Source organism: Neomonachus schauinslandi, chromosome 5, assembly GCF_002201575.2.
Source record: "Neomonachus schauinslandi chromosome 5, ASM220157v2, whole genome shotgun sequence".
NCBI lineage: Eukaryota > Metazoa > Chordata > Mammalia > Carnivora > Phocidae > Neomonachus > Neomonachus schauinslandi.
The window spans coordinates 152,789,321-152,815,154 of NC_058407.1; the positions used below are offsets into that span (position 1 = coordinate 152,789,321).

At 38.8% G+C, this 25,834-nt stretch overlaps 1 protein-coding gene across 1 annotated transcript; it reads left to right on the forward strand.

The window, feature by feature from the left end:
* Window positions 1-25,248, forward strand: ACSM3 (acyl-CoA synthetase medium chain family member 3). Its single transcript, XM_021692226.1, has 14 exons — window positions 1-119; window positions 4,991-5,260; window positions 5,822-6,032; window positions 9,407-9,614; window positions 12,001-12,144; window positions 12,260-12,416; window positions 12,692-12,768; window positions 14,258-14,381; window positions 15,340-15,420; window positions 19,956-20,057; window positions 21,625-21,752; window positions 21,854-21,953; window positions 24,457-24,576; window positions 24,964-25,248. The coding sequence occupies exons 2-14, from the start codon at window positions 5,042-5,044 to the stop codon at window positions 25,048-25,050; spliced, it is 1,758 nt and encodes a 585-aa protein (XP_021547901.1). The 5' UTR covers window positions 1-119; window positions 4,991-5,041; the 3' UTR covers window positions 25,051-25,248.
* Window positions 25,249-25,834: the final 586 nt, after the last annotated feature.

Sequence of the window (25,834 nt, forward strand, 5' to 3'; positions counted from 1 at the left end):
TCCCTCTTCTTTTGGCTACGGCCAGGACTAACGCAGAAGTGAGAGTTCAAGTTTCAGGGCAGCTCTTCTAGTCAACTGGTCTGCCATCACCTTCAGCTGTGTCGAAATCTGTCATTTTAGTGAGTACTACCTTATCTGTCTCCTATGTAAGGTTTGCTGGTCTGGCATGCACAGTTTTGAGCAAAGGTAACAAACAAGCAACCAAAACCAACAGATCAAAAATGTTCTCATGGAAGTCTTGGGTAACCAAAGTGTTTCTATCAGAATTTCTCAGCTGTTGTGTAATTCTATCTAGTAAGTGGCCAGGAGTATGTACACACAAAAAGCTGTAAACATAGCAACTAAGTTTTTCATTTTAAGTCTTCTGGTACCATGTAATTTTTTAAAAACTATGTGCATGTGTTAACTTGGTAAAATGTCTTGGAAAAAAATTTAATTGGGTCCAAGGAGCAGCTGAGTTTTGCTCAGTGGCAGACTGGAATCCATCTTCTGCATCATCTGAAAAGTATGCATACTATGTCTAGGGAAATTTCAGGGAACATATACATGAAAATCCAAGGAAATAATCCTGGGGTAGCCTCTCTCCATGAAATGGTCAAGAGAAGCTCCAAAAATCCTGTATAGAAGTTTAGGGTAGGGTCTTGTTAGGGCTGGGGAGAACAGTAGGGGCTTAACCTTGCTTTGAAGCTATATATGCTAAGCCAATGCTATTACTTGGATTACTTGGTGGGAGAGACACTTACGGAGATGTAAGGAGGCTAAAACCTCCTCTGTACTGCTGTATATATGGATGTAGATCTTGCATTTCAGATAAGACCTTAAATACTTTCAAGCCCAACTGACCAGCATGGTCCTTTCTTTCTTAGAAGAATTTTCTGTGGCTCAGTACAAACATCTGGACTCATATCTCAGCTCTTTCACCTACAAAGAATATTGACCTGGGAAATAGATGTTGTGAAGTGCTAAGATAATTGAAAAAAAATTTTTGTTGAGGAGAAGGCAATCTTATTATCTCTGATCAGGAGGATGCTGGTATTTTCTTTTTGGTAGAACAGAAAGGTTAAGCTTATTTTAAGCTCCAAATGACTGGTCAATTTTCTTTTCAATGTATAGTTGAAGGATTCTAAATGTGGTGGAGGAAATAGTTTCAAAATTTCATCTTAACTGCACAATAATGGAAACAGTTCAAATGACATCAATAGGGGACTGGCTTAAGAAATTATGGTGCAGTTGTTCACTGGAATGCCATGCAGCTCTTAAGAAAACATAAAACAAAAACAAAACAAAATGAGAAAGATCCTCATGTACTGACATGGATGGACCTTCAAGAATTTGTTGTAAGAAAAGTTTTTTTAATGGGAAGAATAGTGTGTATTCTAGGCTACCTGTTGTGTCAAAGTGGTGGAGAAGTAAGAATCTATAGTCATTTGCTTAAATACATGGAAAGAAATCCTGAAAAAAGACATAGAAGTCATCATAGTTCCTGGAGGAAGTGGGTTGGGATGAAACTGGGCAGCTGTGAGATGGGGGTAGGAGGGGGCAGGTTTGTTTTTTTTTTAGAGAGGGTGGAGAGGCAGATAGAGAGGGAGAGAGAGAATCTTAAGCAGTCTCCATGCCCAGCACGGAGCCCAACACGGGGCTGGACCTCACAACCCTGAAATCATGACTTGAGCCAAAATCAAGAGTCAGGCTCTTAACAGACTGAGCCACCCCAGGCGGGGCAGGGGGGGCAGTTTTTCACTGTAATTTTTATGGTTTTGGAACCATTTGAAGACATTCTCTAAAAAATTAAAAATAAAGAGAAAAGTTACAACACTAAAAACATAGTTTTAAGTACTACTTAACAAGAATGTTCTGCAATGACAGAAATGTTCTGTGTCTGCAGTTACCTATATGCAGTAGCTACTAGTCACATGTGGCTGTTAAGTCCTTGAAATGCAGCTAGTGTGACTAAGAACTTATTTTTAAATAGTATTTGAATTAATTTAAATTTAAATAGCCATATTTGAAAAGTGCAGGTAGTCATATCAATCTGGTTAAGTAACAGAGGCACTTCTCAGGTCTACTCTAACTCTGAGCTATTGAAATAAACCATATACAAAGTTCTCCCTTCTGAAAACATCATTTATTCATTCAACAAACAAGCACATACCGTGGGCCAAACACTATGTTATTTCCCAGGGATAGTACCATGAACATAACAGACAAAACACCCACCCTCACAAAGCCTACATTCTAGCACCAGAGATCAGCAAACTATAGCCCATAAGTTAAATCCAGCCCTCTATCTGTTTTTATACAGGCTGCAAACCAAGAATGGTTTTTATTTTATATTTTCGAATATTTGAAAAAAGTCAAAAGAGGAGTACTAATTCATGACATATGAAGATTACATGAGGGGCACCTGGGTGGCATAGTCATTTGAGCATCCAACTCTCGGTTTCAGCTCAGATCATGATCTCAAGGTCATGAGATTGAGCCCTGTGTCATGCTTCACCCTCAGTGTGGAGTATGCTTGAGATTCTCTCTCTTCTTCTTTCTCTGGCCCTCCCCCTGTGTGCTCTCTCTCTCAAATAAATAAATCTTTAAAAAAAAAAAAAAGGAAAATTACATGAAATTCAAGTTTCAGTATCCATAAATCGGTTTTGTTTGGAACATAGCCATGCCCATTTAGTCATGTATTGTCTGTCAATGGCTGCTATCTCAACCAGAGTTGAGGTAAGCAGTTGCCACAGAGACCATATGGTCCACAAAGCCATATTTATTATCTGGACCTTTACAGAAAAAGTTTGCCGACCTCTATTCCAGTGGGGGGGTAGTAATATGCAAGACACCATGATAAGCACTTTGCCTGCATTATCTCATTTAATCTTTGGGGCAACTCTCTGATAGAGGTTCTATTAGTCACTACGTTGGTAAAATGGGAAACTAGGGTCTGAGAATGTGCATTTCTAACCAACTTCCAGGTGATGCTGATCTGCTGTCTCACAGATCCCCACCTCTGGATCAGTGATTCTCAACCTTGATTACACATTAGCATCCTCTGAGGAAATTTTAAAAAATATGATGCCCTGGCCCCACCCCCAGAGATTCTGATTTAATTGGTCTAAGCCCCAGGCATTGGTATTTTTAAAAAAGCTTTCCTGGTGATCCAAATATACAGCCAGGGTTGAGAATCACTGCTCTACTGAATCCTATTGAACTTTAGTAAAGAGAACATTGAAATGGGAATCCAAAGACATGAGTTCTAGTTCTTACTCTGACATGACCTATTGAAGCGAGTTGCTTCCCCTCTCTGGGGCTCCATTTTTTTTTTGCAGGTGAAAAATGAGGAGCTCAAACCAGATGATCTCAAAGAGCTCAAGCTCAGTGACTTGTCAGGTCTTCACATAAAAAGGTGGGAGGGTCAGAAGAAGTACCCAGATCTCCCAGTGCATTGGGTGAAGCAACATGATGTCCAAACACCAGGCGAATTTAGGATAAAACTTATGGGTGACATCCATTATTTGGCAATGCATCAATACAGAAACTCTTCTACATACCCACGCTGCCTTACATACCACACAGTTAGAGTTGCAGTTAAAAATGATTTAATGATAGGGCGCCTGGGTGGCTCAGTTGGTTAAGTGGCCCACTCTTGATTTCGGCTTAGGTCATGATCTCAGGGTTGTGAGATCCAGCCCCGCATTAGGCTGCATGTGTGGAGCTTGCTTAAGATTCTCTCTCTCCCTTTCCTTCTGTCCCTCCCCCATCCCCCTATAAAAAAAATGATTTAATGATTGTGAGAGTAGTATTTCATTGTAGGAAATTTGGAAATTACAGAAAGTATGAAGAAGAGAACCCTATAATCTCTAGAACCATGTTTTTAACAACCTTGTTTATGAGACCTCAGCCAAGTAAATGACATCATGATCAAATGATTTCCCACAGAAGCAGGGAGGGCTAGGTGGCCTGGAGGGTCCTCCCCCACAAAAATCGCAAAGGTTAAAACCCTATCATGACATCTCTGGTAAATGCAGCTCCAAGTCTGGACTAGAAGGTTGTGTGGGCTCCTATTGGGAGCATGGGAATTACAGCCTATAAATGAAATGATTTTTGACAGTTCTTTCATGCCTAATTGGTACTAGGTTACTCTATTACTTCACTTATGGATTACCCACTGTGGAAATTTCTCCTTAACATGTCTGTACAACTTTTGAAATGCAGATGAAAGATATTAGATATCTTTGCTTTCACTGAGAGTAACTGGGTGACCCAGACCATTACTTCTTTAGAAATGCAAATGGGAAACAATAGCATGTAGTACATAGTCAGGAAAATGGGCTGGGACCAGAGAGTTCTAGGTTCAAATCCAACCGATGTCTTTGTTGTGTACTGAATGTTTAGTGTCCCTCCAAATTCATATGTTGAAACCCTAACCCCCAAAATGTGATGGTATTTGGAGGTGGGGTGTTTGGTAGGTAATTAGGTTTAGATGAGGTCATAAAGGTGAGACCCCAATGATGGGATTAGTATCCTAATAGAAGAGGAAGAGAAACCAGGGCTCTCACTCTCTCTACCACGTGAGGATATAAAGAGAACGTGGTCATCTGCAAGTCAGTAACAGAGCCCATACCGGGGGACTGAATTGGCTAGCACTTGATCTTGGACTTCCCAGCCTCTGGAACTGTGAGAAATAAAGGTCTGTTGTTTAAGCCATCCTGTTTAGAGTATTTTGTTATGGTTGCCAGAGTTCACTAAGACAGCCTCTTATTAGTCATTTTTTCTATCTGTAAACAGATGATAATATCCACTTCACGGAGTTACTCTGAAGATTTAGTGATAATTTGTATGTAAGTAAAGCACTGAGTACAGTGTTCAAAACATATTGAGTGCTCAGAGAATGGCACTTGTATGATGATTATAAATAATAATAATAAAACTTAGCTACTTTGGGGTATGGCTACCTTTAGGACAGAGACAAATGCATGTCCTTTTGCTTGTCTTTTAGATGGATTGGTTTCTGTGGAAATCCTGAGGGTTAACACATCCAGCAAAACTGATGCTAGCTCTTTTCACCATGGAGACATTACTTCGTGCCAAGTGTTTTCGGCACCTAGCAATCCCTGGTTCTGTGAGAGTACTGTATAAAGATTATAGAACAGTGCTCCCTCAGAATTTTTCCAACTATGAATCCGTGAAACAGGAATTCAAACTGGAGATTCCAGAGTATTTCAACTTTGCTAAAGATGTCCTGGACCAATGGACGAATATGGAAAAGGTATGGAGCAAGGGCCAGTCCAACTACAGTTTCTCAGATGGAAGTGATTTTGCCCCCAGGGCAAATGTCTGGGAACAATTTTGGCCAGGGATGCTGCTATGTATCCTCTAATATACAGGACAGTCCCCCATAGCAAAGAATTATCTGGCTCAACATGTTAATGGTTCCATAGTTGAGAAAGCCTGGGTTATAAAAATGTATGATTATAGGTTAACTTCTTAAAAAAAAACACAAAAAGTAGTAGTATGAAGGTCAGAAATGGTCAGAAATGGTAGGGAATGAGGCATAGATATAGCATTGAGAGAACATAAAGAGACGCAAGAATTCTAACTTTTGGGAAAGAAAAATAATCAGGCTAAATGAGAAATGACATGGCTCCCAACAGCTAGAAATTAAAGATCCCCAGAGTTATTTCCAAATATCCCATGTGTGTCCTAACTAACCAAATATCCCATGTGTGTGACCTGTGAATTTTCTTCTGAAAACATATTCCACTGGGTCAGTTAAAATAGAATTAAGCTGTGTAATGACCTTTAAATCATCTGGTTTGTCTTTCTTCAGGCTGGAAAGAGACCTTCCAATCCAGCCTTCTGGTGGATAAATGGAAATGGAGAAGAAGTGAGATGGAGTTTTGAGGAACTGGGATCTTTGTCTAGGAAATTTGCCAATATACTTACAGAAGCCTGTTCCCTGCAAAGAGGAGATCGAGTAATTGTGATTCTGCCCAAGATCCCAGAATGGTGGCTTGCAAATGTAGCCTGTTTGCGAACAGGTTAGTAGTGTTTGCAATCTGATTACATTTAAAGTAGGCTGGATGGGAGATCTTCCAAAACATCTAAGTAATCATGAGACATTTATTTGGGTAAATTATTTGAGGAACTGTAGACAATATAGTATTATTCTCAGGACCTTAGAAATGTGTTGGAAACACACCATATCTTTTGACCTAAACTATGAGTTGGGTTTTTCATAATGAAATAGGTTTATTAACCAAATGCCAATCAATAATTGAATACCCTCATACCTACCACTCTTCTCTTCCTATAGACCCATGGTCATCTGAAACTCAATTCAGCCACAAACTCGAAGTTCTTGTTTCATGCCTTTATTTCTCTCGTGGTTTTTATTGCCATTCATCTGGTGCCCAAAGCAAGCAGCTGCTACTGCTCCTTCCAAATCAGTCCCTACATCTTGTAAATTTGACTTCCTACATGTCCCCAGAGTCCCTCTTCTTCTCCAATCCCATTGCCATTGCCTTACTTCATGTTTACCACCTCCTGAATGGATTTGCCCAAAAGTCTTCCTAATTCTGATCTTGTGTGTGCCCACACCTTACTCCAATCCAATTCATCCTCCATAGCTAGTGTTCTTTCTAGAACATTTTATCCTGTCAATATGCTGCTTGACATTATTTAATAACTCTCCATTGCCTACCAGGTAAAATCTGAACTCTTTAGATGAGCCACCCAGGCGCCCTTGAGTAAATATTCTTAATTCATAATTACTTGCATTTGAGAGTTACATGTTCTCATATCATATGTACCTATAAATTGTACACTGGAGTAGCAGAGCCCACTTTTACAGAGTTTTTTTTAAACAAAATAATAGCTTTCATGAATGCTGCTTAAGCTCACTGTCTTATAAAGGGGCAACAGGGGCGCCTGGGTGGCTCAGATGGTTAAGCATCTGCCTTCGGCTCAGGTCATGATCCCAGGGTCCTGGAATCGAGCCCCATGTCCAGCTCCTGGCTCAGCGGGGAGCCTGGTTCTCCCTCTGCCTCTCCCCCTGCTTGCTCTCTCTCTCTCTCTCTGTATCTCTGTGTCTCGAATGAATAAATAAAATCTTAAAAAAAGAAAGTAAAGGGGCAACATGTTGGACTGCCAGGACCAGAAATCCATTCATATTAGTTCAATAAGGAAGGAGAATTATTGAATATCTACTGGACATTCTACAGGAATCTACAGGGGAAAAAAGGTGCAGACAGAGATAGTGGCTTCTTTCTCTATTTCTTTTGCTCTGAAGTCATAGGGCCTCTTGTCTCTGTCTCCCTCAAGCATCTGTTCCTTTGACTTCTATTTTCTGCTAACACATGATTTCTTTGCTCTCCTTCATTTTGGCTGACATGTGGCTTGGTTTGCTACACAGATGCCTTGGGTCCTAACTGTATGTCCCAATCCACTCAGTCTCTTAAGTCAAATACTTGAGGCAGAATCTAACTGGCATGGCTTGGGTTGGGCCAGTCAGACGTGGTCAGAGGCAGGTTCATCTGATACAAACATGGTTATTGGGGCTGCTGAAATGAAGGCAGATTCTCTTAGAAGGGAGAATGAGCAGGAGAGAGTAAATGGTAAATCTAATATACTAAAAATGCTGAAAATAAGCATTATCTACCACCTAGAGGGTGGGTGGATGGGCTAGGCTTTCAAATCCTATTACCAAATTAAATTATGAAAGTATTTCTTTTGTCCACCAAACAAACTCCTGGAAAAACTTTGTCTTTTCATGTAGATCTGTTAATAGGGAGAGAAGGGGCTACTAGCGCCAGAGTCTTTTGACCCTTCTTGCAAATGTATATATTGGTAATATCATTTTGTTCACCCTATATCATCAACACGGTAGTGAGAGGCCTCCCCCAAGATTTACACTTGATATTAGCCAACAGGCTGAGAAGTGATGTCCTCCCACAAGTTTTTAAAGTAACATTTTGCTCCCTGGCAAGAAACTATGTAATGCTTCCCTAAATGATTAATTTGGACAGGAAGTAGTTTTAATAGGTAAGACTGATCACTATTAATAGGTTCTTTTAAAGATAGGATATGAATAATATATTAGCAGAAATTCATTATCCAAGGGTGATGTATTTAAATAAAGTGCTTCTACTAGGTATGAAATGCTGGCAGTGGGCTTGTTCTTAGAGAGTGCCTTTAAATTATAGAAAACTGTTAGGCCATGGTAGGCTAATTACTTATCCCCAGATGGAACATCTCTAAGGAATAACCTTGGAGTTAAAGACTCATAAATATTGCTGCATTGCCTGATTAGAAAAGAAAGATTTTATGAAGAACTCTGTGTTTGGGTCCTGGTTGTCTGTTTCCTGAAGAACTCCACTGGAGGGGGTCATCCTTCCCCCAGTGCAAAGACAAGCCAGTGTCAAGAGTCCAGGAATGACCAGGTATGTGTTCTTAATCTTCCTTTCCTGCTGTGACACTGGGAAGAGCAAACACCATTGTGAAGTACATACCTTCCACCCCACTCTTTAGGGTCTGGACTTAAGAGTAGTAGAGCCCGAGATAAAGATACGGATACATGTAACTATAGATACAGATATATATTCTTGAAAGTCCATTAATCCTTTGAGAAAATAATATCTAAAATATATTCAGCACTCTTTACACATTTTAACTCATTTACTCCTCGTTAATCCTATAGAATCCCCATTATACAGATGCAGAACCTGAGACTCATGTAGATCAAGTGGCTTGTCCAAGGCCAAGCCATAAGACTGTTTGGCTCCAGGACAGACTCTTACCCATTATACTACAATGTAATTTACAGCAGGGAGAAGTAGAAGCACAGGAAAGATGAATGCCTTAATCCTTCCCTTTGGAAAGAAATCATAAAACATTTATGTAGGTTTTAAAAGGTGCTGGACTGAAGTAGTTAAGTGTACAGCTCTGGGGTCAGGCTACAGAGTTCAGTTACTGCACTGCCACTTTCTACTCCAGTGATCTTTGGCAAATCATTCATAGATTTTATGTTTTGGGTTTTTTTGGTAGGAATTAAATAAGTTAAGATGCGCGAAACACTTAGAATGGCATCTGGCATTTAGCCAATAAATATTGGATAATATTACTCTTCAATCAAAACTCTCTTTATAAAATGAAACAAAACAAAACAAAACAAAACACCTGTCTTCAAGCTGAATGTTATGAATGGTCTTCAGGTAGAAGAAAATTATCTAGCACTTAACATGCTTTCATGTTAGGTCAAAAGGGTCACAGATATTGAGATGCCTTGAAAGGCAAAAGCAGAATAATGAAAGGAAGACAAATAGATACCTAGACTGGTAAACTGGATGGTAAACTCATCCTGAGACAGAAAGTAAAATCCTTCCTTCTATACATTGTTTCTTTTCTGCTCCTTTAGGGATAGTTTTAATTCCAGGAACCACTCAGCTGACCCAGAAAGACATTCTCTACAGACTACAATCTTCGAAAGCAAAGTGCATTATTACCAATGAAGTTTTAGCCCCAGCAGTAGATGCTGTTGCATCTAAATGTGAAAATCTGCACTCCAAGCTAATTGTGTCTCAGAAACCCAAAGACGGGTGGGGGAACCTCAAGGAGATGATGAAGTGAGTAGCCATAACTGCTGTAGAACAGCTTCCCAAAAAGAAAGGCAACACTGAAAAGATATTCAACCCACAAGTGCTCAGAAAAATGAAAATTAAAACGAGGCAAAAGGAGCAACTGGTGATTATTGCTGCGCTAATAATCTGCAAAGCTCTGAGGCAGGAAGGAGCTTGGAGTGGTTTTTGAATGTTAGGATCTTGACGGAAACAGGCCCTGAGATAGAGATTAGTTGTGTAAGAAGTTTATTAAGGATTTGTCTTGGAGTCAACCCCTATGAAAGAAGGGGATGGATGTGGGATTGGGCAAAAGAAGAAATTCATCTGCCATGCCCTCCCAGAAAAAACTTCAGCTAATCCACTGGGATGTCTGGGGCTTGGAGAGTCCTTCAAAGTTGTTCCCAGATCAAGCAAAAGGTCCTGGCCTTTATATACCCTCACTGATCAGTAACTGAGTGTAGGCTCTCCCTAGAAGGAGGGGTGATCTTGAGTGAGGCAGCTCTCTGCAGCCAAAGCAATCTCTAAAGAGGGCTCCCAGCACCTGTGGGGAGTAAGTCCTTTGTTCCTGCAGCAGGATCTAGGAGGTACATTCACAACACCAACCACAGAGCTGTTATCTCCCAGAGAAACTGATCATAATCAATTCTTATGTGTAGACTATATCATTTCCTTGCAGATAGCAACATTTCAGGTTATAAATAAGAACACTTAATGTTAATGGATGCAATTAGAAAACTAAGTTACATTGATGTTCAGTCCCTGCTATGGAATGCTTCCAGCGGTCACTTAGCCCTCTTGCCAGGTATTGGTTCTATCTTAGCTTTAGGCTGGCAGCCAGTTCCCTCTCTAGAATGAGCTTCCCACCTTTACGCAAGGATTTGGAAGCATGTTTGCAACTATTGACTTATTCCTACCTCTTCTAAAATAGCTAACATTTGGGATGCCTGGGTGGCTCCGTCGCTTAAGCGTCTGCCTCTGGCTCAGGTCATGATCTCAGGGTCCTGGGATGGAGCCCCACATTGGGCTCGTTGCTCAGTGAGGAGCCTGCTTCTCCCTCTCCCTCTGCCTGCCACTCTGCCTACTTGTGCTCTCTCTCTCTGTCAAATAAATAAATAAAATCCTTAAAAAATTTTAAAAAATAGCTAACATTTATTGAGTTCTTACCGAAAGCCAAGTACTGTTCTAATTAAAAATGTTATAATTGCAATAATGGGTAACATTTATATGGCACTGGTTATGTGCCAAAAACTGTTCCAAGCATTTCACATATATTAACTCATTTTCATGTCACAATAACCTAAGAAGCGGGTACTATAGTAATACAAATGAATAAGGTCAAATGCTAGGATCTGGCAGAGCTGGGTTTCATACCCAGGGAGTCTGGCCCCTGAGCCCACACTCCCAACTGCTATGTTTACTGCCTCTAGTGGTGAGAGATTGGTATGACAACCCCACCTTAGGTTTCTATCTACAATAGAAGTGATAGGTATGCAGCTATAGGTACAATTTTTAAGGAAGAAAAGTATGGAATCACAGACTAAACACTTAGTCTAGTTTTATTAGTCTTTTAAAACAGCTTTTCTATGATTCTTGTGGCCTGGATGTTTCTAATCCTAATGTTTCATTCTCAGCCCAATACTCCTAGATAAAATCTCTATGCCTCTTAGGCACTGTGTGTGCAAAGTTCACCTCCTCTCAGGTGCCCTAATGTATGACCTATTAGCAGCCCAGTTATCCTTTGGAACTACAGTTGATTCTTGAACAATGTGGGAATTACCAACCTGACTTATACCATTACCCATGACTTCTGTTCACATACTCTTTTTTTTTTTTGAGATAGTGAGGAGAGAGCATGAGCAGGGGGACAGAGGGAGAGGGAGAAGCAGGCACCAGACTGAGCAAGGAGCCCGATGTGGGGCTTGATCCCAGGACCCTGAGCCAAAGGCAGTCGCTTAACCAACTGAGCCACCCAGGCGAGGCGTCCCTCATACTCACTTTCTTAAAAAAAAAAAATCACTTGAAAACATCTACAGTGCAGAGGAAGGGTCAGTTCTCACATAGCCTTGATTATAAGATCATAGACTCCTCATTCTGCTAGCGGTATGATAAACCACTTGAGTTTTTTAAAATGCCTCAGCTCTTCTTTATCGTAAAGAGCTATGAAGCCAACTATTATAAATGGGCTTTGATGACAAAATTTAGTTTAATTCCAGAAAGCACCTAAGAAGATGGAGTAAGAGATGACTTTTACCTTGGAACTCAACCTAAGTCATTGGGACCTGATCCATGAGGTGAAGAGGTCCACATAGATGGTTTCTTGAATTCTTTTCTGTGGTAACAGTTTATGATGCCACGTGCAATGTGCAGAATCATTGTAGTTCTTCCTTTGTAGACACGCCAGTGACAACCACACCTGTGTGAAGACAAAACACGATGAGATGATGGCTATTTACTTTACCAGCGGAACAAGTGGATCTCCTAAAATGACTGGACACACTCATAGCAGTTTTGGTTTAGGATTATCTGTAAATGGAAGGTACCTTCACAAAACTCCAGATTGACATGTCAAAACTACAGAGGGGATGATTCATTTATTGGTCTTTTAAATTTGTTTTCCTTATATATATCAGGACCATTCTTTGTTTTCCCAGGTTCTGGCTGGATTTGACTCCTTCAGATGTGATGTGGAATACCTCAGACACAGGCTGGGCAAAGTCAGCGTGGAGTAGCGTCTTTTCTCCATGGATCCAGGGAGCATGTGTATTTGCACATTATTTGCCACATTTTGAGCCAACTTCCATCTTGCAAGTAAGGCAGAGCACAAGAAGTCACCATTTAGGAATGCTTTAGCAGCGTCCCTGACAGGACTGATGAATAAAGTAACTTGCAGAAATCAGAGTAGACAACATGACTTAAGATATTTCACATCTGGAAAGTCAATTATCCTGAAAAGATATACAGAGGAAAGGTGTGAATGCATTTATGTTAGAATAAACAACGTTTAAGTTGTGCTGTGCCTACCATAAACATTTAGGAACTTATTAAAGTTGTAGTAAGACTAAGAGCTTACTTCTAAATTGCAGACACTTTCCAAGTTTCCCATCACAGTCTTCTGTTCAGCACCAACTGCATACCGAATGCTTGTACGGAATATGACCAGGTAAGAAACGTTGGTAAAGAGGCACTTAGTGGGGGTAGGGGAGAGGAAGAGGAAGTCATAAAATAAAGGATCTTTCTCTCTAAAAACATAGCTCCACATTAGTAGGTATGGAATTTAACAATCTCTTGTCCCCCTTCTCCTTGCTTTCATTCTTTAAGTCATAATTGTTACGTCCAGGCAGGCTCCCCCAAGCAAGGAGAGGAAAGGGAGGGTTCAGCCATAGGTATACCACTGAGTCCAGTGGTTATGGATAAAAGGATGTTTAATCTTTTGGATGATGAATGTTACCTGAGCTGAGAAACTAGAGAAATGACCCCTATTTGGAACCCTATCCCAGCAAATAGGAAAAAGGATATACGTCTTTTGCTGTATTACTGATTCCATTTGATTCCATTTGAAAGGGTGCATTGATAAATATTTTTAAATTGTTAAAATTGTTAAAACTTTTTGAATAGGAAATATTTCATATGACATAAAATTTAATAGGTATATAAGAATATAGAGTGAAAGGTCGTCTTCCTCTAAGCCTTGTCCTCAGTCTCCGTTCTCCTTCTCCATGAAATCTGTGCAAACACAAGCCAATATGCCAGTATTCTCACCCTTTTATAAACATAAATAGAAACATAATATGTTCACAGTTCTGCACCTTCCTTTTTTTGCCTAACAATATATCCTGGAACTGTGTGCTATCCAGTTCTATCCAATATGGTAACCACTTGCCACATGTAATTACTTAAATTTAGTTTTAACTAAAAATTCAGTTCCAAAGTTGCACTAGCCGTGTTTCAAGTACTCAGTAGCCACATAGTGCTAGATGATTCTGCAGTGGATAGTGCAGATAATAGCACACTTTGATTATGGCAAAGATTTCTATTGGACAGCACTGTCTAGGAGCTTCCTTATTCTTTTTTTTTTATAGCTCTATAGTATTCCATTGCATAATATTCCACAGTCAATTTAACCACACAATTGGTAAATTAAAAAAAAATTTTTTTTTTTTAAGATTTTATTTATTTATCTGACAGACACAGCGAGAGAGGGAACACAAGCAGGGTGAGGGGCAGAGGGAGAAGCAGGCTTCCCGCTGAGCAGGGAGCCCAATGCGGGGCTCGATCCCAGGACCCTGGGATCATGACCTGAGCTGAAGGCAGTCGCTTAACCGACTGAGCCACCCAGGTGCCCCCACAATTGGTAAATTTTTAATCACTGATTTAAAATGTTATCACGCAGCGCCTTCCCTGAGGATGACATGGCTTTTTTTTTTTTTTTTGGCAACAAATCACACACTCCCAAAAAATAAAAGTGGGAAAAAATGGATGTCTTGGGAGTCATTTTATGATGTTAGAATGGTTTGTTTATTTTGTATTGGAGAGGGGAGGAAGGAGGAAACTAAAACACACTTTATATTGAATTTCATTAGAAATAACTCTAATTTTCATTTCTCTCCATTTTTTTATCCTAAATTTAACTTAACTTGTTTTCTGAGAAGCTGTAAGTTCAAAAGCTTAAAGCACTGTGTGAGTGCCGGGGAACCAATCAATCCTGAAGTGACTGAACAATGGAGAAAAAGGACAGGTCTGGATATCTATGAAGGATACGGACAGACTGAAACGGTATAGGACCTCATCGAAAAGACATGGCTGGACTTGACTTAGCTGGATAATTAAAACTGATAAATAAATATAAATAACAGATAAATAAATTTTAAAATAAGTGTTTATTATATCCTTATGATTGAGGGATAGGGAGGGAGATGAGTGGTTAGAATAGTTAAAAAAAAAAAAAGTTGGGAGGGAAGCTAGTTGCAAAAAAGTTCTGTAACAGATACAGTTGTTTAGACATTCATTGAGAAAAGCCACAATAGAGCTGATCAGAGTGAGAGCATTAAAATATATTTTAAGTGAAAAAATGCTAGATCCACAGAAAGATTTCCCCTTATGTAAGAGGGAACTCTCTTAGTCAGGGCTGCCTCAAAAATGGAAAATGCTGAGTTCCTTGTTACTTGAAATATTAAGAGTTCACTAGATAACTCCTTGGCAAGTATACTCTAAAAAGGGTTATTTAAAGAGCTTGTAGAAATAAGAATAAGAAGAAATTCTAGAGGAAATGAATAAACTACTAACAAAATTGGTTATTATGTAAGGAAAAGGGGGCATACAATGGAGCAGATAAGGGAAAGGCTGAAAGAAATTTTTCATAGCGTGTCTTTTTATAATGCTTCTATTTATAAATCATGAGAATGTAGTACCTGGTCAAAAATTAAAATAGCAAAAATAAAATTGACAGATGTTTTAAATAGAAACAGCATAACAAGTATCATGCTAATATGAGTACAAATGTTTTCATAACTATGGATATTTTAGTAATTACCAACTTATTGTTATAACTTTACTATATGTATTTGTTTATGTCTATCTCTACATTTCATGAGAACAGAAAATGTTTTATTTTGAGCCTCGGTCATCATAATAATGATGATCATCAATAAATGTTTAATGAATGCATGGTAGATAAATAAATGAATTTTAAGTTACTTATAATATTACTTGGTTCTTTCTCCTTCTGAACTAGGTGCTAATCTGTGGAAATTTTAAGGGAATGAAAATTAAGCCTGGCTCAATGGGAAAGCCGTCTCCTGCTTTTGATGTTAAGGTTTGCACATCCCCTTCCAGGAGAATATTTAACAACCCAGTCAGGTTACCACTTAACCCACTCTACCCTCCCCTACAGTCCTAGCTTCGGTGATAATATCATGTTACTTCTATGATATCTTAATCTCCATGTAATGGAAATGGATTAGAGACACTACTTTAATGGTCTCTCTCTCTCTCTTTTTTTTTTTTTGCAAAGCAGTTTTTTGTGCCAGTTCTAGGCATTTTATAAATATTAAGCTATTTGATTCCCAGAAAGAACCTATGAGAGACATGACATACCAATATAAGAACTATTTTACAATGGCTGAAGGGAAGTAGGAGATAGAGGCTTCTAGTTTAGAATGAGTAAATTACAAAGATAAAAGATACAGCATAGGGAATATAGTCAATGGTATTGTAATAGTATTGTATGGTGACAGAGGGTAGCTACACTTGTGGTAAGCATAACATAATATATAAACTTGTCGAATCACTATGTTGTACACCTGAAACTAATATAATATTGTAGGTCAACTGCACTTCAATAAAAAATAAAAAAGAACCATTTTATAGATGAGGCACAGAGAGGGAAGGAATTTACCAGAGGTCACACAGCTAGGAGCTACTAATGCTGGGATTCAATCCCAAGCAATCTGGTTCCAATATCTGTATTCTTAACCACAGTACCACACTGCCCTTTCTGATAAGGGAGGTCAAGACCTTCTAAGGGGTTCAAGTAGGCCAAAGGAAGCTACAGTTTACAGTAGCTGAAGTATTTTTCTCCTTCCCCAGCCCTGCCTGGCCATTTCCTGGCTCTCTATAACCATGGCCATTATTAACACCTGATCCCTAGGGAGCATCCTATTATCCCATCTGCACACTTTGTACAGCGTTAGAATTGTTCTCTGGTCAGTACACCCAAAGCTAGGTATAGCCAAAGGAACTTACACTGATACATAAGAGAAAACCATAGCATAGCAACAAAAACACAAAATGGATGAATTTACAGAATGGAGGGCTCAAAACCAAACCTAAATGAGGGGTAATTATAGACGAAATCAATCTTCCCAAGCTTTTCTGATCATAAGGATTACATGGACACTTGTTAAAAAATACTAATTTCCAGGCCCCTTCTAGGTAGGACCCTGAAATCTGTGTTTTAAACAAGCATCCCAGTTCTTATGATCAGGTGAGTTTGAGAAAGTTTGAGTAAGTTTGAAATGGATTGCTGATGTCAGTTTATAGAATAAGCCAGATCTGGGTTCTTTCCCTTGCTTTAACTTCACTGAGAATCTTGTCTAAAGATAGGCTTGCCTGGTGGTTCAGGTCTGGCTCTGAGTTTCATGAGTTGAGGGTCTTTGGCTGAGTGTCTCTGGGAAGTTATTAAAGTCTCAGTTTCCTGATTTGTAAAATAGGGACTAGGATGACCAACTTGTCCCAGTTTGCCTGGGACTTACTTGGTTTTAGCATGTAAAGTCATACATCCCAGGGACACTCTCCTGCCTCTGTCCTGGGCAAACCAAGATGGTTGGTTGCCCTAATAATAACAGAACTGCTATCATAGGTTTCTTGTGAGGATTAAATGAGATGATATCTCTAAAGAGCGTAACAAAGTGCTTCACACATAATAAAGGTCCGAAAGATAGGTGCCATTATTATCATTCATCTCTCCCTTGCATTCCCTTCCTTTGAAAAGTTTTTCTAAGAAGCGATGGTAGGGGAGCCCTGGTTACATTCTGTAAACAGGCTTAACAATAGTTCATTGGGGGGTTTATAGCCTGCCTTAGGTTGGAGAAAGAAATATTGGTAATTAAGCATTATCATGTCTGCATTATAAATAATCAAGTTGGCATTTCAAAAAGCTGTGTTCCTTTCTTCCCTCTTAGCCACAATTCCCAATATGCATTGCTGTGAAGGTCTCACAGGTGCAGCTGTACTCACAGCGATCCAACAGCAATGTATCACCACTACCCCACTAATTCAAGCCCAGTGGTTTTTCTGGAGCAACTACATTTGAATGCAGAAAGGGTATGGCCAAGAGGAGAACTGCTCTGTCATGCGTTCCCAGTCAGCATTATTACCTTCATTTTTTCCCAGTTTTTAATTACAATAAAACACATAAAATGGACCATCTTGTTTTTTATTTTTAAAGATTTTATTTATTTATTTATTTGACAGAGAGAGACACAGCGAGAGAGGGAACACAAGCAGAGTGGGTGGGAGAGGGAAAAGCAGGCTTCCCGCTGAGCAGGGAGCCTGATGCGGGGCTCGATCCCAGGACCCTGGGATCACGACCGGAGCCGAAGGCAGACGCTTAATGACTGAGCCACCCAGGTGCCCCAAAATGGACCATCTTGACCATTTTTAAGTGCATAGTTCAGTTGTATTAAACACGTTCATAATATTGTGCAACTATTACCACGATCCATCTCCAGAACTCTTTTCATCTTGTAAAACTATATCTGTATCTATTAAATAGTAACTTCCCATTCCCCAATGCCCCCAGCCCTGGCAACCACCATTCTACTTTCTCCTTCTGTGACTACTATTTATAGTACCTCATATTAAGTGGAATCAGTGTTTGTCTTTTTGTGACTGGCTAATTACACTTAGCATAATGTCCTCAAGTTTCATCCCTGTAGCATGTGTCAGAATTTTCTTCCCTTTTTAAGGCTGAATAATATCCCATTGTATGGATATAACACATTTTGCTTTTCCATTCATTTGTCGTCAATGGGTGCTTGGGTTCTTTCCACATTTTAGCTATTGTGAATAGTGCTGTGATCAACATGAGTATACAAATACCACTTCAAGACCATGCTTTTAATTCTTTTGGGTACATACCCAGAAGTAGAAATGCTGGATCATATGGTAATTGTTTTTAATTTTTTGAGGAATTGCCATACTGTTTTCCACAGTGGCTGTACCATTTTACATTCCCACAACAGTGCACAAGGGTTCCAGTTTTTCCACATCCCTGCCAACACTTGTTTTCTGTGTTTTTGATAGCAGCTATCCTAGTGGATGTGAAGTGATATCTCTTAGTAGTTTTGATGTGCATTTCCCTAAGGTAAGCTACCTTCATTTTTAACTTTTTCCCAAGGGCTCTTATTACTGCTCTTGTTACCTAGCGAAGAGCATCTGCAATGACAGCATGGCATCTGGGGATGTGCTCCAATGAGCTAGATACCGGATTCTTGCAACTTCAAAGCCCAAAGCCCATAATTTTCATGTTTAAAGATTTTTAAGGCCACTTGAACAATAAGGAATGTGATTCTCTCCAGAAATAAGACATTTTGCCTCTTCCCATCTATTAAAGAGTAGTCTAAGTATCTGGAACTCTTAAAACATCTCCTTTCCTTCAGTAATTCCTTGATACTGGAGCCAAATGTTCTTTAGACGACTGTGTGGGAATTTATATTTTTTTATTTACAAGAACTTAAAAGTAAGATTTTACATTTAGAATTCTTCTGCCTTTCAAGTTTCTCTTTGGGGACACAGCCCATTTCCATCAGGAAAGTGCCAAATAAGTATTATACCTTTATTTTCCACACAAGCCATATCTTAGGTTTGAAGGCTCTTGGTGGGTGCATATAAAAGAAAGTAGAGAGTTCATATTTAAAGAGAACTAAAAGTTACTTAAGGCAAAATCTGGTACATGAGTTAAGTAACCAGCCTGAAAAATGTTAATCTGGGTTTTTAAAAATTGAATTGAACTCCGTGGAGAGATTCTACAGAGAAGTGTAGTGATGAAAAGGGCAGGATCTGGAGTGTGATTGCTGAGATTTGAATTCCAGTTCCATCATATACTGTGTTGCTTAAACTCTGCACCTCAGTTTCCTCATAGGTAAAATGAGCGTAGTAATAGTGCTAACCAGATAGAACTGTTGTAAGGACTAAAGAAAACAATACATGTGAAGTACTTAGAGCTGTAGAATTTATTACTTGGAATGTAGTCAGGGCCTATGAAATGCTAGCTACTGTTAGGTACTTCACTGTTAGGTACTTTGGGGGAACCAGGAGGACTGGGAAAAAGATAAGAAAGCAAGGCTTCTGGCATACTCACCAGTGTCTCAACCAGAAAACATTCTCCTTTCCCTGCTTACTTATATGGGGCTCCTGAAGTAAGGTTTTATTTGTTCCACAGTTAATCAAAGTTTGAAAATCAGTAATGAAATATTTACTTGAGAGTAAAAGATAACCAAGACATATCACAAATGATAAAAGAAGGTTGTAAAACAGTATACTATAAAGTGATCCTATTTTTTCCTGTGTCTATGTTGTCTTAAAAAAATCACCAAAAATGCGATTATTGCTAAATAGAATTAAAGATGATTTTTATTCTTCACATTTTTCTAACTTGCACTTTATCATATATTTTGCACTAAAAATTTAAATAAACACATTTCTCTTGGGAATTTAAAGTATACTTAATTTTTTTTTGAAGTCTGCATTCTTAAATGGCAAAATACAAAACAAAACATGCAAAGTAAAATTTTAACATGTATCTTTACATAAAAATTTCCTTAAATAAATTGTTCTATTTTATCCTAGATTTTAGATGTAAATGGCAATGTTCTACCTCCTGGACAAGAAGGAGATATTGGCATTCAAGCTCTACCTAAACGACCATTTGGCCTTTTTGCTCATTATATAGTAAGAGACTTATTAAATACATCTTATTTCCTATTTATTTCTCAAAAGTGCTTGGTAACTATCCCCGTTTGCCACAAAACACACCTAGGATAGGTGCTTGGACTTTTCTTGAGAGAGATTCATTGTCCTGAATAGTAATCCCTCAGATAGGAAACTGAAGAAACACCCAAATGCTTGTTCTCCTGAGGCTAAATCACTGCTCCGGGCTCATGAAGTAAGAGAAGGGAGCCCTAGAAAGACAGCCCTTTTTGTATACACTGATCCTATACATGATAAAACAGCACCTAATCATTTTCCTGAAATTTGATTAGTGGTCTGCCTTCTTGAGTGAGAGGGATAGAAAATGGTGCAGAGAGATTAAGAAATATCTTTCACTAGAGGCCTTCCAAGCTCCCTACTGTTTGCAAACCAAGTATACAAATAAAAGTGAAATTTACATTGATATAATCAAAGGTCCAGGTTCTACTTGTCAGTGAAATTTTTTAATTTTTATTTTACTTTTTTAAAGATTTTATTTATTTGACAGAGATAGAAAGAGCACAAGCAGGGGGAGCAGCAGGCAGAGGCAGAGGGAGAAGCAGGCCCCCCGCTGAGCAAGGAGCTCCATGTGGGGCTTGATTCCAGGATCCTGGGATCCTGACTTGAGCCAAAGAAAGACACTTAACCCACTGAGCCACCCAGGCATCCCTACTTGTCAGTGAATTTTACATAATGTAACAATACTTCCTTTTTCTTCCTGCCAAAGTTACAGAACCAGTTCTCTGTTTTTGTGTAAAACGAAACAAAATAAAAAAACAAAGTTTATTCTTTATTAGGTGCTGGTGCTTTCTTTTAACTCTGAGTATTCACCTCTCTCTTTTCCTGCCAGTGCTAGGTATTAACCACCGAAAAGACTTAATTATCCCACACCTTGGATGTCTGAACTCCTGCCGTATTTAGTGATCCATCAAAGAAAATTCTCAGGGGGGTGCCTGGTGGCTCAGTCGGTTAAGCATCCAACTCTTGGTTTCCCCTGGCGTTGTGATCTCAGGGTCGTGGGATTGAGCCCTACATCGGGCTCTGCATTCCACGTGAGGTCTGCTTGAGATTCTTTCCCTCTCCCTCTGCCTCTCCCCCACTCCCAGTCTTTCTCTCTCTCCCTCTCAAATTTTAAACATCTTTAAAAAAGAAAAGAAGGGGCACTTGGGTGGCTCTGTCAGCTAAGCATCTGCCTTTGGCTCAGGTCATGATCCCAGGGTCTGCTTCTCCCTCTCCGTCTGCCTCTCTCCCCGTTCGTGCTCTCCCCCTTGCACTCTCCCTCTCTCTCAAAATGAATAAATAAAATCTTTAAAAAAGAAAAGAAAATTCTCAGAATGGCAGCATGGCTAGTCTTTATAACTGTAGTTTACCTTTCTTTGACTAGACTAGCTCAATGCTGGAATTTCATCCTTATTTCATGTGCTGGCTTCTCTTCATTCCAAGGCTTCTCAAAGAAACCACTTTTTTTCCCTCTTGAGCATTTAAAAATCCAACCAAACAGAAGAATCACATTCACAGTAATACTAACAAAATGCTATTTGTTTCACAGGATAATCCTACAAAAACAGCTTCAACACTACGAGGCAATTTCTACATCACTGGGGACAGGGGCTATATGGATGAAGATGGCTATTTCTGGTTTGTTGCAAGATCAGATGATATCATATTATCCTCTGGGTAATTTTTCATCTGTATGTCTACATTAATTGATCATTGGTGTTCTGGAATGGACCTGCTGTTCACCTTTATGAATTCCTGTCATATGTTTTATTTCCCAGTTACAGAATTGGACCATTTGAGGTAGAAAGTGCCCTGACTGAACATCCTGCAGTTGTAGAGGCAGCTGTTGTCAGCAGCCCAGACCCCATCAGGGGAGAGGTAAAAAAAAAAAAAAGGATTCATCTCCACTTTATAATTTGTTGGCAGTCTAACATATACTTTTCAACAGTTCATTGAAACAGAATTACCCAAATGATTCATTCACTACCTGCAAGTCAGATAGTCATTAGTAAATATGCTAGTCAGAAAAAACTGCTAAGAATAAGACTGAAAATATATATAAGGAATTTGAATCCTTTCCATAGAGGGATGGTGTGAATGCCAACAACCCAGGGTCACAGCAAGATAGGATGGCAGATGTCAGCTAGATAGGATTAAGTTATTACCCAGGTCTGGAAATCAACATGGTCTCTAGTGTAGCTGAGGAGGATAGGCAAGCATCAAATATCAGGGGTGGAAGGAAGGTCAGAGATAGCAACTGAGGCAACCGGAAGTAGGCTGGCTACGTAGGCAAGTGGAAAGTGGAAGATTCAGGAAATAAGCTGTGAATAAGACAGTCCTAAAAACTCATCCCCCCCCCCTTTTTTTTAAAGTAAGCTCTATGCCCAACAACGGGCTTGAACTCATGACCCCGAGATCAAGAGTAACATGCACCCTTGAAAGCTCATTCTTATTGGGGCTGATCAGAGGGTAGTTTGGGTTTAAAGGTTCCATGCTACTCTTCAGGTCCCCTTTGCCAAGCAGAGCCTCCAATATTCCAGATAGATGAGAGCAGGGAAGTGATTACTGAAGTTTATCCTTTCACTCTGAACTCCACTGGTAGGATCACAATGTTCCTTGGAATTTGAAGGCCATAAGGCACTACTGGACCTATGCAATGACGGAAAGGTTCTATATCTGCACCATTTGATACAATACACACGGCTATAAAGCACTTGAGAATGTGGTTGGTGTGACTGAGAAAATATTTCATTTTAAATTTAATTAGTTACATGTGGCTAGTGGCTACCAAATGGTACAATTATAGACTCATAAAAATGCAAAATTTTGCAGAGAATTTTAGAGAAACTTTGAAGCGGACTTAAGGATTTTAGTTAAAAAACAATCCTATTTTTCTAATACTACTACAACTAATACCTAATATTTCTAAGGACTTATTCTGATGTTCCAGGTATTACAAGCCCTACACAGGGCCTGTATATGTTAACCTATTTAATCTTCACAACCTCTCTTTTTGGAGAAGGAAACAGGCACAGAGAGGTATCCTAACATTCCCAAGATTACACAATAAAGTGTGATTTGAACCCAGGCCGTCTGACTTTAGAGTTCATACTCTTAATCATGTTAGGGTGCTCCATATTAATTTACGATCTTCTGCAATGGTTTATAAAGATTTTTATAGGGGCACCTGGGTGGCTCAGACAGTTGAGCATCTAATTCTTGATTTCAAGTCAGGTCATGATCTCAGGGTCATGAGATCAAGCTCTGAGTCAGGCTCTGCACTCAGCATGGAGGTCTGCTTGAGATTCTCTCCCTCTGCCCTTCCTCCAACTGCTGTGTGCATGTGTGTGCTCTCTCTCTCTAAAATAAATAAATAAATCTTAAAAAAAAACTTTTATAGAGTAGACCTTATCCAAGGTGCAGAAGTCATCAATATGCAAATCAGTAATTATAAACATTAGTTCTTAAAATAAGCTGCCCCTGAATGATTCACTTATAGCAAGGTTAAATTTTTTTAATTCATAAAAATGTTGATAAAGCAGAAGAGCCAGTATAAACACAAAAATTTTATGAAATATCAAAAAATGGATATGATAAAATGGATAAATAGTCCAAAAACTCTGGGCAGGGCAGGATTTTCCAAAACATTTCAAGGAAGAGTGAACTTTGAAAACAGGATTTGTGAGTATAAAGTGATAGTCTTCCCTGTCTTCTGACAATTAGAGAGCAAGGACCACCACCATTTTCTAATCTTTTTCCTCAGGGTCAGGTAAATTGGTCAGAGTAATAGCAAAATGGCTGTTGGAATCTTCACAGCCTTATATCAACATAAATATCTCTGGAATGAAGAGTGCACAGCCTCAATGAACTGTTCCTTCAATAAGGATATAGCAAACTCGGTGTGAATACTCTTTATAAGGGCCACACTGAGGGTGGGGACCTAGGAACTAGGCTAGATCAGGCTAAGATGTTACCCAAGAGGCTGTGCTTAGTGCATTGTCGAGTTTCTAAAAGGAAGGTTTTTTTTTCTAAAAGGAAATTTTCTTGAAGGAGATAAAAGATGAGGCAAGAAGTCAAGAGGAAAGACAGCTCAGAAACAGAAGCAGGTCAGAAAGCAGAGTTCAAGATGTAGTTAGATGAGAAAGTTCTAGTTCATTAAGATCATTAACAAAGCAGGGCTCCCAGAAACTCTCTTGTATTAGAAGAGGAGTTATGGGACTCAACTGGCTGACTTAAGAGCACAGACCTGGGATCAAACCCTATGAAGCCTTCTGGCCCACCCCAGCAGGCATTAGAGTCCCAGTTAGAAAAAGTAAACAAGACACGCTAAAACATAAAAATATACAACTCATCTTCCTGGTGTTTCAAATTTTTTTTTCAGGTAGTAAAGGCTTTTATTGTTCTGACCCCTGAATACAAGTCACATGATCAAGAACAACTAAAAAAGGAGATTCAAGAGCATGTAAAAAAAACTACAGCACCTTACAAATATCCCAGAAAGGTAGGTATTCTAATTATGATGACAATTTGCTTAGTGTTCTGACAAATTTCTGCTGTTTATTTATTTTTTTAATGAACATTCTCCTCAAACATGCTACACCAAATATTCCAAACTGAACTAATGACATGGATAAGAATCAGAATCTTTGAGATTAAAATGAAACTCTTGACATAATTTGCAGGGTCATTTGGCTCACTGGACTAGTAGTAAATACTAAATATCAAGCAACATCTCCTCAACAATACCCCTCTCCCTTTTTGGTTGTTACCAAAACCCACCCAGATGGGTATCCTAATTCTTTTACCTAGAGATAATAAAACTGGTATACAACTGACTTTGTATAAAGATGAAAACTTCTGGGCTAATTTTTTCCCTTACTACCAACAGGTAGAATTTGTTCAAGAGCTGCCAAAGACTATCAGTGGGAAGATAAAAAGAAATGAACTGAGGAAGAAAGAATGGGAAACAATTTAAATCCATTCTATTATTTATCACAGTATCTATAAAACAAAGACTCTGTCCAAACCACAAGAGTATAGAGGTGATTAAAAATGTGATAATATACTTACAAATTGTTGATTTAAAATATCTTGTGGTTGGAGCACCTGGCTAGCTCAGTCAGTAGAGCATGCAACTCTTAATCTCAGGGTTCTAAGTTTGAGCCCCAGATAGGGTGCAGATTACTTAAAAAAATAAAATCTTTTAAAAAAGCAAAATAAAATATTTTGTGGGTATAACATCAGAGGCTGAATTCTGAAATAAAATATTTAGTAAATTCCTCCGCATTAGTGTCAATGTTATTATGATTTTGGTAATATAAAAAGAATGCCATCAAGTGCTGAGAAATTTTTAAACATAGTATCTGAACCAAATTTCTGACCTGTTTTCAAATTCTAGTTGAATAATTCCTCTGATATGTTGATATACAAATCAGAACAAATCTTCAAGTTTTGAAATAAAACTAAACAACTTATTATAAAAGTTTTTAGAAAAATAAAAATCTCAGTTAGAAGATATCATAATTCTTAAAGTCTAAATATCTACCTGAAAACAGGCTAGGGATTTTTATTAGTCACATTTTTATTCAAGTAATTTAAAAATAGTTTAAACTCATTTCAAGGTTTAACTAAAAGAAGAACATCATACTACGGTTGCTTGTATCTAATCAAATGCAGTATACAAAATATTTAATTTGTGGCTCTTCAAAAAAGTGTGATAAATTTGGCAAGTGTTAAGATACGACATAAAAGGGCGCCTG